Source organism: Halichoerus grypus, chromosome 4, assembly GCF_964656455.1.
Source record: "Halichoerus grypus chromosome 4, mHalGry1.hap1.1, whole genome shotgun sequence".
Lineage (NCBI taxonomy): Eukaryota > Metazoa > Chordata > Mammalia > Carnivora > Phocidae > Halichoerus > Halichoerus grypus.
Genome location: NC_135715.1, coordinates 147,690,996 through 147,709,058, shown reverse-complemented (window position 1 = coordinate 147,709,058; position 18,063 = coordinate 147,690,996). Strand labels below are relative to the sequence as shown.

Here is an 18,063-nt window from a genome sequence, read left to right as displayed (position 1 = left end):
GCCACCAAGTATCCATTTCCTGATTTCAATTTCTTAGAAACATTCTAGTAACATGCTTCTTTACTTGACTCAACTTTATTACAGCTCTCCCACTAACATGTGGTAACAAAGCTCATAGACAATTTGAATTATAATCAATGTTGCATACCTCAAAAATCTTATTCCTTAGAACAGACGTTGTGGATTTAGAGGACAGAGTCAATGGATTCTGCCCTATGCCCCAACACCCATCCCTACCCAAATATGCAATTTAGCGATGCTCCTCTTGCTTTAAAACCACACCCCTCCACACACACACACATCCGGATTTAAGGATCTAGCTTCCTAGGGATTAGATTCCTGTCTTTCGCATTTTTGATCTTCCCCCAGCGACTCGCTCAGATTATGTACATAGTGAGCACTTGGGAAATGTTGGTGGAATATTTTTGAACAAAAACAATCACTCTGGGCTTTCTGATAAAGATGATGAATCGTCACAGGATAATTTTAGCATGCAGAGCCCAAACAGTAACCAGGTTGTGCGACTGTCCTAATACACGAATTCATTCACCAGCCCTGCCTGCGAGGAACCAGCAAAAGGAACGTGAGAGATCTGACAGCTATGCCTTTGGCCGCCAGCTTTTAAATTAGCTCTTCTCAGCCAGGAACGTCACTTCAGGAAGGAGTGGAGGCGGCTGAGAGCTGTGGAATCGACACCCTTCTCCCCTCGCACTTTCGTCGCTAGCTCTAGCTTGGCGCAAGGCACGCTGGGACACCAGGGAGCTCAACCACCATCACCAAGGCAACCCGCCGGCACGCGGTTGTCATGGAGACCGGCGGGCACCTGGGAGAGTCTCGCAGAGGGGCTGCCTTCGCCCGCACCCAGGCAGGATGCTTCGCCGAGGCTATAAAGCCTCTGAAAGGCGAAGACACTTGAGCGACCACCTCAGCTGGCAACAAGACCAGGCGATGAGCAGCAGCATCTACCTCCTACGAGAGATGGGCCCCACTGGCTTCCTGCTGAGGGAGGAGGAGCCGGAAAACAGGGATTTCCGAGTAATTACCGCCCCCAGCTCCCTTCTGCTCCAGCCTGCCCCCCCCCGCCCCCCCGCCTGGTCCTCCTGGGCCTGCCTGGTGTCTAGCCACCCTCACAATCCCTGCGGATTCTCTCTGCCACACCCACCCCACCTGCACGAGTTCCAGACTCTAAAGATGGGCAGATTGCAGAGGGAAATAGTATTTGTTAGAAAAGTTTCGTTTTTGAAAGTCAGGACTCCGAATTGCATCCAACTCTTGTAATATAATGGCCCTTTCTTGATCTTTAGGCTTGAAAATGTGAGACGTTTTATTTAAATCTAGGGTTTACATTGCGTGCATCCTTAGATCCGGTGTTAGCAGTCACTAGCCCTGTAACTCAAATGAAATGAAAATCCTATGACCTACTTACATACCGTAAATATTTACTAAATAAATAAAATCGGTTTTTCTTTACTCTTCAGTTACTCTAAAACTCCAAGAAGATCCTTTTAAAGTACTGTTTAGATGATGATGCCTTGGAAAGGTCTTAATAAAAATTCTAATTTTGCTGAAAGACAACAGATACTTTATATTTGATATCCCACTCTCGCCACTCAAAAGTCAGCCACCATCCATCCCCCCTCCCAGGTGTTGATTTGGAAAATTTTAATTTAGTGTCCTGCATTTTAAGTACTGAATACAAACTACTAGCCTGTGCTTATTTAAGACATTCTTTTTTTTTTTTACTTTCTCCCTTATAACACTTACTGTAGTTAATAAATTGTTTCATTCAATATAGATGTGGTGAATAAAATTAGTCTTCTCAAGTAAAATTATATGCCAATTTAAATGTACAAAACAAACGAAAATCCAAGGTAAGCTAGTTTACAAAAGATCTTTAGCTCCACTGCAAGGCAGAATGAATTTTCGGTAAGAAATGTATAGAATTTTTTCTTTTAGCTTTTAAAATTAGATTTCTTTTCAGCTGCCTGAGTGTAGGTCATCTAAAAAGAGTCTTAACTGATAATGCAAATTGTTGACCAACACAAAGAATATGAGGCGACTGGTGTCAAGAGTTAAGATGTCTCAATAGATTATATTCAACCTTTGGAGTCACCTAAACTAAATTACTTCTTGAAATCTCTTTTAATCCTATTATCTATTAAATTAATTTTATTCTAACTCTAAAAATTAGCTGGAGGGTTTTTTTTTTAAGTATGCATTTTTCTTTTAAAGGTTTTTTTAGGAAATCCTCATGTTTGTAACTGTTCCACATTTCTGAAAGGAGGAGAACTTTGTAAGCATATATGCTGGTAAGTAACTCTCTAATAAAGATCTGCCACAAAGGAGCATCTTGGTATATTGCCTTTTTCATGATTTGAGTACTACAAGATTAAAGAAATTTGGTGTTGGGAGAATATAAAAGTAAAATGGTTGTAGTTTTTCAGTATATTTTGGGATATTTTATTTCATTCTGAAAATTAAGTAAGATTTAACTTGAGAAACATACTACCACCTCTACAAGTTTTGAATGTTAATGTTTTTAATAAGAAAAAAATGACTTCCTAGGCTCTCATTATATACAAATGTGAAATCTAACTCTAAAGAAAAAGAAAAACCTCCCTGATTCACATCACTAATGATAATTATGTTCTCACTACAGGATTTCTATTTGCTGTTAGTTAAAAATAAATCTCCAAATACATTTTTATTTTTATGCTTTCTAATGGATGAATTGTTTTCTTTGTAAATGCAGTACAACAAATTATTTAATAACAAAATAAATCATTATAATTTTTTATTATGATATATATTCTTTTTATTTTATTATGTTATGTTAATCATCATACATTACATCATTAGTTTTTGATGTAGTGTTCCATGATTCATTGTTTGCATATAACACCCAGTGCTCCATTCAATATGTGCCCTCTTTAATACTCATCACCAGGCTAACCCATCCCCCCACAGCCCTCCCCTCTATGTGTTATTTTTGTTTTCAATAAGTGTTTTACTGTGAATCTTTCAAGATAGTAGTAGGACTCCACTGAAGATTACTTCCGACAAATCTGAAATTTTACCTCTAATGTCAGAACCTATTTGTAGGGGAATCCCAGAAATTGAAATTAAAAAAACTCTTTCCATTTAGTGTTTGGAAATAGTCTGGAATTCTTTCCATTTTTTTCATTCTTTCAATTCATTTTGTTTTACTCATCTATATTTATACAAACAAATCATGAATTATACTATTATAGAAAGTTTGATATTTGAGAGTAAAACAAATCAAACAAAAAATTGAGAGAAGAGTTTGTATCTTACATTTTGAATGCTTTTCTTTATAGGTTAAAAAAACAAAACAAAAACAATGTATATCTGTCATTTCCAAAGCTTTTATTTACTAAGTTTTTGTTGTTTTGTTTTGATCAGTTTTTATTCAGCATTGCTAATAAAATTTGCTGTAGTTAGCATAGAAGATATAAAATATGGTCCTTTCAAAACTTGCAGTTTGGTTTTATTATTAAAAATAATAAATTACATTTATTAAAATAGGTTTTTTCATTTTTTTAGTGCTAGCTTCCCCAGGGCAAAGGCCTTCTATTCTCATTTTTATATAATATAACTCATTTTAAAATATATATATACCAAACTAAATGGAAATATGATTCAAGTATTTAATATACTAAAGTATATTTAATATATTTATGCAAGAATTTTGTATATATTTCTCACTTTTTAAAAAAGCCATATTCCAGTTTCATTGGTTATATTTGAAGTATTTTTATTGTCATACATTAAAGTGGTATATGGAGGAAAAGTCATTTAGTACTCTCCAGAAAATTACTCCATTTTCAGGAGTAAGAAACTTCTAGGTAAGTTTAAAGGAAGTACTATGAATACCTCAGTTCCTTCACTAACCTATCTCTGTGAACAAATGTATATCCTGAAGAAATTCATGGACTCTCTCTAGCAAATCTCTTTATTATAAATGTCTTTTATTTTCATTTATCACACTTTTTTCACATGTGCTTACTTTAAAACATATATTTAACTACTGTTTTTTGTATGAGTTTTTTATTATAATTTCAATATAGTTAACATTTAACTACTATTGTAACAGAAAACTGGTAAGAGTGTTGTTTATTTATAACACTGTCAGCAATATAAATTCTATAATGCTCTTCCTACCTTAAAATTAAAACAAAATATATCTTTTTAGGTTATGTCAAAAATAAATGTTTTATTTTGGTTTTCTGCCTGTGAATATTAGGGTCTTGTTGAAAAAATTCAAGCTTCCAAGGAATCATGAATGTAAGTTGTGTTTTTTCTTTTATTATTTTGAAGTTAACAATTTTAGTAATTTTTTGTTTGGACATATTCTAAATTTAAAAAATTATTTTCCTAGACAATCTGACAACTAGCTATGGCTCAGTTTGTTCATTTAAGACAGTTGGAACATTTTTCTTCCTTAATAAAAAAAATGTAACTTTATATGTCATTTCAAACTCAGTGGCATTTAATTTAAAAAGGGATGAAACAATGGCCAGTTATTCTGAAGACAAAATTTTCCTCATGTGCTCTAAGCAAAGATTCACAGTGGTTTCTATATTCAAAATTATTTTAATTACAGGAAAAATAAGAAATGTAATTGTTTAGATCCCATCAGTAGGCAGTTGACATAGCACATAATTTCATTCAAAAATGTCTACTGACTGACTTATTTGTATGCCAATATATACATAAATATATTTTAAAATCTATAAATATATTTTTTTAAGAATAAAATAGTTTTTATCTCAGTACTTAAATTGTGTTTGGAGTCAAGCATATAGTTGTGTAACTTTAAGCTCTGGAGTACTCAAAATTAAAAGAGAAAGAAAAATAATTTTGTTATACGTCATTTAGATTTGTAGATCTTATAAAAAAGATATTGTCATTATGGAATTGTTCCTGTAGTCATGTGGTTATTTGGCCTGCAATAGACCCATCTAAGAATTGCAATGACATTTTAAAATTTATTAGTAGATGTTTATAATGTTCATAAAGAAAGTAATAATCAGTTTTCAATTTTTTTTTTTTTACTTCTAAGAGTATTGGTTTTACTCAGCCAAGTTCAATTCCCCCCAACTATCATATAAGTACAATTATAATAAACATTTAAAAGTTGTACTAGGTAATAAATTAATATTACTGTTTCACAGGCATTTTTCTTTTGTACTCTTCTCCCATTTTACACATTCTCTTAGAAATGTCTCGCATTTTCTATGTCTGCTGTTACCTCTATACCAGTGATTTCAACATCATCAACAGAGCAGTATTCCTGCTGCCTTCAGGACAGCTCAGTTTTGGAGGACCCACGGGCATTTTAAATACCAAATTTCTCCCCATTTGTGCTCCCATCTTGTATTCCTTTCCTCATATATTGGCTTTCCTTCTTCTTTAGTCTCCAAAACTAGAAACCCTGATTTTTCTTCTTCCAATTTCTTCCCTCATATCTCTAGTCATTCTATAAATCCTGTTTACGTTACATCCTGCCTTCTTCTCAACAGTGTTCTCATCTCTCCATCCTCATTCTCACCTTTGTCCACCTTCACAAGCCCTTAATAGTATTCTTTGTAGCCTCCTTCTTTTCAGTGCCTGCACTTTGTTGCTTCCTCCTTCACATTGTAGACAAAATGTTCTTTCTGAAATGTTACTTAATTCTCTACTTCATCTTCTCTCCCAATCCCTTCATACACAATGATTAGGTTCTATGATATTATACGTATTGTTTTCTTCTCTATTTCTTCATTTTATCCGCCTAAAGTTAAATGTTCACATCCTCTCCAAGTCTTATTTGATCTCCTCACTACATATCATTTTCACAAGCTTGTATACTAGTGTTGTCCAATAGAAATATAACGTAAGCCACATACGTAATTTTCTAGTAGCTGTATTACAAAAAGTAAAAAGGAACAGGGAAAATTAATTTTAATATGTTAATTTAATCCAATGCATCAAAATATTCTCACATCAACATGTTATCAATATAAAAATAATGCGATTTTTTTATACTGTCCTCAAAGTCTAGTGTGTATTTTCTACTTACAGAGCATCTCATCTCAGATACTATATTTTCATTGGAAATATTTTTTCTGCATTTAGATTTCAAAAAGTAATCAGTTGGAAAAAAGATTCATGTAATACCCGAATTGTTATAAACATACTCATAAATTTTTCGGTAACTATCAATTATCAGCTTTCAACTTAAATTTAAATGAAACAAAATTAAAAATTTAGGTTTTCAGTCACATGAGCCACATTTCAAGTGATCAGTGGCCACATGTGGCTAATGGCTGGCTACTCTATTAGACAGTGCAGCTCTACACAACTGAACTCAACAAATATTTATTGTACTGCGTATTAGCCAGGAGCCTCTGCTAGGTATTTTTTATAAATCAAAACATGTGAATACTAACATTTGTGGAATTCTTCATTTACAAAAATAGCAATTTCATATGGACCAATGTAATACTTAATATTGTGTTATGATTTGTACTTCTTGAAGACAGAAACCATGTTTTGTTCTTTTTATAAATATCAGTCTACAATAGGGAAATTTTTAAATGTTTAATCCTATACATTAATTTTGAAAAATGTATACTTCCTACTAAAATAAAAGATCTTGCATCTCTCCTATATTTAAAAGAAGTTTTAGTCAACACTGAGAAAATCCTATTTGCACATCTTAAAATTTATCATTTAAATGAAAGCTAGAACAAACATATATGAAAATTAAAGTAATTTAAAGAAAGCTATAAACAGTTATTCATTAAGATTATGTAAAGTATGTACGTAATGGAGGAGATGGTTACTAGTAATGAGGGAAGAGTATTTTGAATATCATTCCTAGATTCTTCCAAAACACATCAGAAAACAAATATTTACACTCTAATGCTGCATATCAAAAACATGAGACTTATTTTTGAGGACTTACAAAGATGATTACACAGGAATTTTATAATAAAGATATCAGTTTTGAACACCGAACATTCTTTTTCTTATTACCCACCAAATGTTTTACAGCAAAACCTGCATTTATCACCTAATAGTTCCTTCTAACTACAATGTCTATTTTTTTTTTTGATAGTTTACTTTTTAATAGAGAGCTGAGGGACAAATAACTAAGAGTTGAAACTTATCCCTCTCTTCATTTTATAAATGTTGACATTAGAGAAACTTTTAGTTCATCCAACTCCCCTCTCTTCTTTTATAAGGGAGATTCTAAAAGTTCCAATGCTAACAGCAGACAGAACGCAAAGTATAAAGTAGACTTTTTGAGCTCTTCTCTTCTCCTCCCTTTCCTCTTTTTCTTTTTGTCTAGTTAATGCCGTCTGTTCCTTTTTTAGTTAAATATTTACAGATCAAATAAGAACTACATTTAAGGAAATTTTTTATAATTCCCACTATAAAGATAAAATAAACTTTTATGCATTCTTACTTCCTTTTTGAGTTTATATTTATGTATGCCTAATACTCCATGGGAATTCTGTCTTCTGCTTTTATCACACACTGTTACTTTATAAGCATTTTCAATGCTGCGTAATCTCTGTAATTAAAGTCATCGATGGCTAACATTATTCCACTGGATACGGTATATCATAATTTAGTTAACATTCTTCTATTGTTAGTCATGTAACTTATTTCAAACTACTTGTTATATTCTTTGTACATGAAGCTTTCTCTTCTTTCAATTATTTCTTTAGCATAAAGTCTCAGTAATTGGATTTTAGAGTAAAAGTATTAATATTTTTATGTCTACCACCCATATGTATTACCAAATTGGTCTTTAAAATACTTTTGCTGATTTGCAACTTCAGCACTGTATCAATTTTCTGCTAGTTTTGCTTTGGGATTCATATTAGGTCATATTATTACTTAATCATATAATGAAAGACATGAACAAAATACTTAAGTCCCCAAAGAAAATAATTTAAAAATACATAGAAATACTTTGAAATTTTTTTTTTTTAAAGATTTTTATTTATTTATTTGAGACAGAGAGAATGAGAGAGAGAGAGCACATGAGAGGGGGGAGGGTCAGAGGGAGAAGCAGGCTCCCTGCTGAGCAGGGAGCCCGATTCGGGACTCGATCCAGGGACTCCAGGATCATGACCTGAGCCGAAGGCAGTCGCCTAACCAACTGAGCCACCCAGGCGCCCGAAATACTTGGAAATATTAATAATATTTCTATAGTTTTAGAAAAAAGGCTATCATACAAAACATGAAACAATACCAGATACAAGGGTCATTATAATCTATTCATTCCTAGTAAACTTAAATAAGAAAATAGTTTCCATTCTCCCATACATCTAACATACCCTTAGAAGATCTAAAATGCCTTCATATAACTTAAATAAATACAAAAAGAAATAGCATAAGGGAAACAACATTTCATTTATTTATCACTGCTTATTCAATAGCAATATTTATTCTGTGTCTGTGCCTCAATCGTATTTCAACTCACTTTTCTTTGATGTTAATGAAATTGAACATCTTCCATTGCCTTCTGATAGGTTAGCTGTCTTGCCTTCTTTATAAAAGAATATTCTTTCATAGTCTCATACATTAATTTTTCCAAATTATCTCAGAAGAGTTTGTTTCTCCCTTGCATTTTCCAATTCATATTTTACCACATAGGACAGTTTATGGCCAGTTCCTCTTATGAACGTTTATGTTTCAGTAATTCCGCTGCCCTAGAAAATCTTTATTCCCAAAAGCACAATTTTTGTTCTTCGTTTTCCTCCCCATTTTTTTAGAGAGCAGATGTTGCTCTGTCTCTGTGACAAATAGCCCCTCATCCTCCAAAGTAATGGTTAATTAAAGTATGTTACCCTCTTACATTCCACCTGCCACCCACCTCATACAAGGAACAGAGTTTTCTGTATTGAAATGTATCAGTGATGTTTTCAGTATTTTTAGTGTTTAATTGGGAGACTTTCCAGAAAAATGAAGCTTTTCATTATCTTGCAAATATTTTTTAAATTTATTAAAGAATGTACTAAATGTATTAAAGGATGTATAAAATGAATAGAATTCAGGGGTACCAATAACCGATGACATTTAAATTATGGCATGTTAAGGAGAGAGAAAAGGAAAAGAGCCTGGGATGGGCCAGGGAACAAATAATCTAGGATGTCCTGATCAAAACTATATGTATTAGAAAATAATTTCTTATAAAGACAGCAGGATGTAGAAAATTCATAATTCAAAGAATGCACATCCCAAGGTTATAAACAACATAGTTTGTAATAGATTGTCCTGAGGAATACTAACCAAATCTGTGAAGGATGTGGCTACCAAGACACTCTTGTACAAACATAAAACCAAGACAGGAGAATAGGCACAATTAATTGAGTCTTGCTCTCCTCTTATCCATTCATTCATTATTCATTTAACAAATATTAATTTTACTAACTACTCAAATATCCCTGTTTCCCCTTTATGTTTTGCCCATTTCTTCTGATCCTATGTTGATAAAATATTTGTTTATGGGCAAGTTGAACAGATCAATATGTAAGACATGATTATAACACCAATCCAAGGATGAGCACTATCATATAATTAATCCAAAATCTTTATAAAATGCAATATTTTCACTGACTCTTTTCAGTTACAAGAAAAAAAGGTAACTTCCATTCTTTTTATAAATGACTCTTTCCTGACCTTTTGGTTCTGAGAAAGTACAAAAAGTGGCAAATGTAGGTGTAGTAATTGAATCAAAACTGTCTTTCTGATATTTTATCTGATAACTTTCAGCATAAGTTATTACATTTCTGTATCTCCAATTTTGCCACTGAATTTTAATACTTTGGGATTTTTCACTAGCTGCTTTGCAGTTAGGTCTTGTGGAAGGAGAAATCAGTGACTTACTTCGAGGGATACATCGAGTTCAAACTCCCCAACAAGGAACAAATAATGAAACTGTGCATGTAGAAGAAGATGGGTACATTAAACAGAAGGAAATTGGTTCAGATGATATCTGCTCAATTTGTCAAGAAGTACTTTTAGAGAAAAAGCTTCCTGTCACGTTTTGCAGGTGACATGTTTTTTCTTTCTCTTTTTTATTGAAGTATAATTAAAATATAGCATTATATTAGTTTCAGGTGTACAATATAATGATTCAACAATTCTATACAATACTTAGTATTCAAGGTAAGTGTACTCTTAATCCCGTTTATCTGTTTCACCCATTCCACTACTCATCTACCCTCTGACAACATCCAGTTTCTTCTCTGTATTTGAGTCTGGTATTTTGGGCACCTGGGTGGCTCAGTCAGTTGAGCATCTGCCTTCGGCTCAGGTCATGATCCTAGGGTCCTTGGATGGAGTCCCATGTTGGGCTGGGGCGTCCCCTGCTCAGCAGAGAATCTGTTTCTCCCTCTCCTTCTGCCCCTCCTCCCCACTTGTTCTCCTCTCTCTCTCCCCCTCAAAAATAAATAAATAAATAAATAAATAAATAAATATCTTTTAAAAAAAAGAAAAAAGAGTCTGGTATTTTGCTTGTCTTTTTTCTTTGTTCATTTCTTTTGTTTCTTAAATTCCACATATGAATGAAATCATATGGTATTTGTCTTTCTCTGCTGATTTATTTCACTTAAGAATATACCTTTTAGGTTAATCTATGTTGTTGAAAATGGCAAGGTCTCGTTCTTTTCTATGGTTGAGTAATATTCCATTCTCTGTGTGTGTGTGTATGTGTGTGTGTTCTGTGGCTGATGTCAAAGAAATTACTATCTATGTTTTCTTTGGGGATTTTTATGGTTTCAGATTTCACATCTAGGTCTTTAATCCATTTTGAGTTGATTTTTGCATATGGTGTAGAAAGGGGTCCAGTTTCATTCTTTTGCCTATAGCTGTCTAGTTTTCCCAGCACCATTTGTTGAAAAACCTGTCTTTTCCTCATTGTATATTCTTGCCTCCTTTGTTGTAGGTTAATTAACCATATATGTGTGGGTTTATTTTGGGGCTCTCTATTCTGTTCTATTGATCTGTGTGTCTATTTTTGTGCCAGTATTATACTGTTTTGATTACTACACGTCTGTTTATATATTCAAATTTGGAATTGTAATACCTCCAGCTTCGTTTTACTCACTCAAGTTTGCTTTGGCAGTTTGTGGTCTTTTGTGGTTCCATACAAATTTTAGGATGATTTGTTCCAGTTCTGTGAAAAATGTTTGTATTCTGATAGAAATTACATTGATTCTGTAGATTGCTTTGTGTAGTATGGACATTTTAATAGTATTCTTTCAATTCTAGAATGTGGACTCTTTCCATTTGTTGTGTCATCTTCAATATTTTTCATCAAAGTTTTATAGTTTTCAGAGTACAGGTCTTTCACCTCCTTGGTTAAATTTATTCCTAAGTATTTTGTTCTTTTTGATGCAATTGTAAATGGGATTGTTTTCTTAATTTCTCTTTCTGCTACTTCATTATTAGTATAGAGAAATGCAACAGATTTCTATATATTGATTTTGTATCCTGTGACCTTACTGAATTTATTTATTAGTTCTAGTATTTTTTGATGGAGTCTGTAAGGTTCTCTCTATATAGTATTATGTCATCTGCAAATACTGAATGTTTTACTTCTTCCTTACCAATTTGGATGTCATTTATTTATTTTTAGCCTGATTGCTATGGCTAGGACTTTCAGTACCATGCTGAATAAAAATGGTGAGAGTGGATATCCTTGTCTTGTTCTTGATCTTAGAGGAAAAGCTCTTAGTTTTTCACTATTGAGTATGATTTTAGGGTGGGTTTTTCACATATGGCCTTTATTATGTTGAAAAATGTTCCCTCTAAACCTATTTTGTTGAGAGTTTTTATCATGAATGGATGTTGTACTTTGTCAAATCTTTTTCTGCATCTATTGAGATGATTTTTTTGTCCTAACTCTTGTTAATATGATATATCATGTTAATTGATTTATGAATATTGAACCACACTTTTATCCCTGGAATTAACCTCACTTGATCGTGATGAATCATTTTTTAATGTATTGTTTGATTTGGTTTGCTAATATTTTGATGGGGATTTTTGCATCTCTGTTTATCAGAGAGATTGGCCTGTACTTCTCTTTTTTTATAGTATCTTTATCTGGTTTTGGTGTCAGAGTAATGCTGGCCTTGTAGAATTAATTTGGAATCTTTCTTTCCTCTTCTATTTTTTGGAAAAGTTTGAGAACAATAGGTATTAACTCTTCTTTAAATGTTTGCTGGGAATTTTTTGATTACTGATTCAATTTCCTTGCTAGTAATTGGTCTAAATTTTCTATTTCTTATTGGAAGTAGATTCAGTTTGGGAAGGTGTTATGTTTCTAGGAGTTTATCCATTTCTTCTACATTGCCCAATCTTTTGGCATACAATTTTTCATAATATTGTCTTATATTTCTTTGTATTTCTGTGGCATTGGTTGTGGTTTTTTTCCCCTTTATTTCTGATGTTATTTATTTGAGTCCTCTCTCACTTTTTCTTGATGAGTCTGATGAAAAGTTTATCAATTTTATTGATCTTTTCAAAGAACCGGCTCCTGGTTTCATTGATCTATTGTTTGAGGAGGTTTTGTTTTTTTGTTGTTGTTGTTTTGTTTTTTGTGTTTTTTTGTCTCTATTTCATTTATTTCTGCTTTAAACTTTCTTATTTCCTTCCTTCTACTGTCTTTGGGATTTGTTCTTTTTCTAGCTCCTTTAGCTATAAGGTTAGGTTGTTTGTTAGAGATCTTTCTTGCTTCTTGAGGTATGTCTGTATTGTTATAAATTTCCCTCTTTGATCAGCTTTTGCTGCGTCGCAAAGATTTTGGATCATTGTGTTTTCATTTTCATTTGTCTCCATGCATTTTTTATTTCCTCTTTTATATTTTGATTAACCCACTCATTGTTTAGTAGCATGTTATTTAGCCTCCATTTATTTTTGTTCTTTCCAGATTTTTTCTTCTGTTTGATTTCTAATTTCATATTGTTACGGTCAGAAAACGTGCATGATATGATTTCAATCTTTTTTAATTTATTCAGACTTGTTTGTGGCCTAATATGCAACCTATTCTAGAGATTATTCCATGTGCACTTGAAAAAACTGTATTCTATTGTTTTTGGATGGAATGTTCTGAGTATCTGTTAGGTCCATCTGGCCCATTGTGTCATTGAAAGCCACTATTTCCTTTTTGATTTTTCCATCTGGCTGATTTATCCATTGATGTAAGTGAGGTGTTAATGTCCCTTACTATTATTGTATCACTGTCAATTTCTTCCTTTAAGTCTGTTAATAGTTCCTTTATGTATTTAGTGCTCCCATGTTGAATGCATAAACATTTACAGTTGTTAAATCCTCTTGTTGGATTGTTCCCTTTATCATTATGTAATGTCCTTCTTTTTTCTTGCTACAGTCTTTGTTTTAAAGTCTATTTTGTCCAATATAAGTATTGGTACCCTGGCTTTTTTTCACTTTCATTTGCATGGTAAGTGGTTTTCCATCTCTTCGTTTTCAGTCTGCATGTGTTTTTAAGTCTGAAGTGAGTCTCTTGAAGGTGTCATATAGATGAGTCTTTTTTTTTTAATCCATTTACTCACCATCTTTTGATTGGAACATTTATTTCATTTGCATTTAAAGTAATTATTGATATGTATGTACTTATTGGCATTTTGTTACTTGTTTTATGGTTGTTTTTGTAGTTCTTCTCCATTCCTTTCTTCTTCTCTTGCTCTCTTCTGTTGTGGTTTGATGCCTTCCTTTTATATTATGCTTAGATTCCTTTCTCTTTATTTTTTCTATATCATTTATAGTTTTTTTAATGTATGTTTGCCATTAGGTTCACATATAATATCTTATGCATATAAAAGTCTCTTAAAAGTATATATAAGTTGATCACTTAGGTTTGAACCCATCTAAAAGCACTAGGCTTTTAGTTGGGCAGTATTAATAGTCACACTGGATGCTTGCCCTCGTCCTGTCTGTTGGAGCTGCAGTCACACTGAACTGCAGGGCACTGTCTTGTACTGTCACCTGAGAGGCTTTCATTGGTACATGGAGCCAGAAGCCAGACCACATGCCTACCGCCAATCCCTGTTGGGGCTGTCATCACACTGATCTGTAGCCTACTCTCCCTGCCTTGTCCCCTGAGAGGCTTTCATGGGTGGATGGGGCCATAAGTCAGACCTCATGCCTGCCCCCAGTCTGTGTGCCAGTGCTGCAGTTGCACTGATTGGCAGGGCAATCTCTGAGCTGCCAGCTATAAGGTTTGGCTGCAGGGACTGTGGGTGCACTGGTGTGTGTAGTTATCTTCCCCTCTCCTCAGGGTAGGAGTCACTTTGGAGTGGTGCTGGTCCCTGCCAGGACTGCTTACAGAGTGTGTTAGGCCAGCAGCTACTTTCTAGGGACACCTGCTAAGTGGGACAACTTGGTTGGCATGGCTCCACAGCATAATGTGGAGGCAGGAAGCACTGTGAGAGCAAAATAGTTGGAGAGTGTTTGTGCTGGTTCCTGCAAGCATCCAGCTATCTAGCCTCTGGGATGGGGGAGGATAGAAATGGTGCCCATTAGCTCTTTAGTTCTTGGAGAAGTTTCCTAATGATCCTTGCCCCTCTGGGGCATGTTCTGAAATTAGTAAATAAATCTCCTTCATGATACCCCAGGTGTTTTTCAAACTACTGCTTTTTTTGCTGTATCTCATCTCAGTTATGTTATGCTGGCTCTTTAAGGGTGGGGAGGGGACTCAGTTTCCTTCCAACCTCTGGCTTTCCTGGAGCTAAGCCCCACTGACTATAAAAACTGGTGATGTTAAGCCCTACTTAACTTGGCTTGGTTTTCAAAGCCAAATGTTATGGAGACTCCTCTTCCCAATGCAAGTTCCCTGGGCCTTGGGTGCCTGGTGTGGGGTCTGATCCTTCCACTTCTCCATGCTTGTGGTGTCCCTCTCATTTGCGGTTAGTCTCCCGGTGGGTGTAGTTCCTGGCCATATCTCTGCTCCTCTCACACTTTTCAATGTTGCACTCGCTCTGTGATTAACTGTGAAAAGTCTGTTCTTCCAGTCAGTCTTCTGGTTGTTTCTGAGTTAATTGCACTGATGTGGCTATTATGTCAGTGTGTATGTCAGTATTGTGTCAGGACAAGGTGAGCTCAGGATTCTCCTATTTTGCCATCTTCCCAGGCTTCTACATGTTTTTTTCTTTGGATATTTAAAGCTTATGAAAAAATTGTAATTTAATATGTTTGTAATTGATTGTTATGAGACATGTTGATAGAGAAACAACAAAAAGCTTTACCTATTACTTAGTTTATATTTAATTGGCCTTTTGTTTCCTAACATATCTGCTGTGAGAGGTCCTGTTCTTACTCTAAATATTTCTAGGCTACATTATAAAGGGTGAAAATTAAAACTTAACTCCATTTTATTTCCCCTCTCCACTTTAAGTTATTAGAGTAGGATAATTTTCACATTTCTCTTTTATACACGTGAATAAATGCCATGGCTTAGACCAGTTACAAAGAATTTTCTGAGAGTAAAGGTAGTACTTTAATATTATAAAAATTCTTTTCAGTGTCTCAAAATTCTATCTTTAAACCTAAGTAATTGAAATGTTTACCTATATGCAAACATTTGTTAAGAGTGTCATATTCATACTATTCTTTGAGGCCCTGTAAAGTTGGACTTGAATATTTGGGCAACCATTTGTTATTGAATTTTTCATTTTCTTACTCCTGATTATTGGCCAAAATTTTAATCCATGTAGTTTTTCATATGGCTGCTTCTATTGCATATTTTTAAATTATTTACTATTTCCCAAAATATTATTTCTCTCAGTAGATATTTGTCAGGTACAACCACATATTGTGTGATTTCTAGAAAAATGAGGTGATACCCCTGCTCTCATGCTTTTTATTTAAAAAACAATAATTATTGTTATAATTTTCCTTTTGTTAAGATTATATTTATTCTCGCTTTTAAAATGAAAAATATTGGGGCACCTGGCTGGCTCAGTCAATGGAACATGCGACTCTTGATCTCAGGGTTGTGGTTTTAAGCCCCACACTGGGTAGAGATTACTTAAAAATAAAATCTTAAAAAAAAGAAAAATATTCTAATGATGCAAAATTGTTTAAACCACCATTTCATTGGAATGAGGGAGAATTTGTTAAGAATTCTAATGTATTAAATTAAAGATGATAGATTAGACAGGTAGATAAGATAGTGTTTATGTGTATAATCAAGCTATATCTGGAAAGTCAGTTCAGAATCTATTTTTATGGGAAATAAAGATGATAGCACAGGAAGTTTTATTTATATAAATATATGTAACTTTGATATATACAAGTGGTAAACTCATATTTTATTTCTAACAGGTTTGGCTGTGGCAATAGCATTCATATAAAATGCATGAAGATCCTAGCTAATTATCAGGATATGATTTCAAACACTTCCATGTTGAAATGTCCTCTGTGCAGGAAAGAGTTTGCACCATTAAAACTTATTTTAGAAGAATTCAAAAACTCTAGCAAACTTGTGACTGCAGCTGAAAAAGAGCGACTGGACAAACACCTTGGAATTCCCTGTAATAACTGTAAACAATTTCCAATTGAGGGGAAATGTTATAAGTAAGTGTCATCAGTAAAATTATAAACATGTATTATAACTTTTTTTTTTAACTTTAGGAAACTTGGAGCATTGGGGTACTGGTCAGTTAGACTGACTTCTTCCTTCTCTATATAGTGTGTTTGCCTTAGGTGATGGTTGCTTATTTAGGATTTCCAGACTGGTGATTTATGTCAGCCCAGTACCTCAAAAATTCGATTGTTTTATTTTCTTCACTTACACAAGGATATTGGCTTTGTACTCCAGTCTAGATTGAGAGTCTGAAGGAGCATCCTATCCTGGGAGCTCAGGACACAGGCCTAAATGAGTTTCCAAACTCAGAACCCTCAACTTCTAGACCTCCCAACTTCTATAACTTCCTTTGGACCATCAGTGAAATCATTGCCAAACACTCCTAGGATTGAGCTAGAGGGATATTGACTAGATTGACTGAATATGTAATCGAGTTTCCCAAACTCGAAATTGCAATGAGTACATATTTTTTTTTATTTAATCCTATACCTCAACAACAATAAGATAAATGTTAGAGAAAACAGTTTTTGTTACTTTTGTAAATAATCCCCAACTTTCCCAGAATTGCCACACTAAAACATCAATTAATTGCTGTGCTTGGGAAATTTGTGTTTTAACTAAAATTTTAGCTTAACTGTATGTTAAGAAAATAGATTCTTTTTTTCAGTCTTCCTAGAAATACATTATGATGAGCCCAATTAATATATTTTTAGAACCCTCTTATAAAACCATAAAACTTTTTTTATCACTCCCATCAACAAATGGTAACTTTTCTGCTTTGAAGTGTTTTAGTTCTGTTTTCTCTATGTGTCACATAGAATAAAATCAACTGGATCACTATAAGTAAAAGTCTTTATTGGAAAATAACTGGCCTGAGAAGTCTCCAGTAAATTGAAGAAGGGGAAAATTTTTGTAGAGTTTTAGCAGGTGTTCAGCTAGTGTCAGGAATGTTGGTTAAATAGAGTTCTAGAAAAAGGAAGGACTTGATCTTTGGTTTTAGCAGCCATTGTTTTCAAGAGGTATGGATCCAAACAGTAAAGAGTGAAGATAACGTGTGAAAGAGAGGATTGGGAGGAACAGCTATGGGGGATGAGGACGTGAATTGGCTATGGTGTAAAATTCTCAGTCCTCATTGTTGCCTATTCCTCAAATGATTAGTGTGTGGCCTTAGTAGACTATTTCAAATCTTTCTTTTAAGCATTTTGTTAATGATAGTGCACTCCTCTATTACTCTGAGCTTTCTGACTGCTCTTTCTGTCTTTGAGGATGATTCTTCCTACTACCTCTTGCACAGGAGGAAAAATTTTTCTATCCCTTTCTAGGTTCTTTTATTTGGTCTATTAATTTAACTGACATAAGACAGATTAATAGCAGGAAAAAAAATTTTAATTTGTTCATGTGGGAGCCTCACATTGACATGAGAGGTTTAAAGA

General features: G+C 33.8%; 1 protein-coding gene across 1 annotated transcript in view; it reads left to right on the top strand.

Moving 5' to 3' along the window:
• Positions 1–369: 369 nt before the first annotated feature.
• ZSWIM2 (zinc finger SWIM-type containing 2) overlaps positions 370–18,063 on the top strand; it is a 33,201-nt gene continuing 15,507 nt past the window's right edge. The window contains exons 1-5 of the mRNA XM_036073831.2: positions 370–1,035; positions 2,233–2,309; positions 4,265–4,305; positions 9,862–10,072; positions 16,369–16,620. Coding sequence (XP_035929724.2) covers positions 871–1,035; positions 2,233–2,309; positions 4,265–4,305; positions 9,862–10,072; positions 16,369–16,620 — 746 coding nt within the window. The 5' untranslated portion in view covers positions 370–870. The remainder of the gene's footprint in view (positions 1,036–2,232; positions 2,310–4,264; positions 4,306–9,861; positions 10,073–16,368; positions 16,621–18,063) is intronic.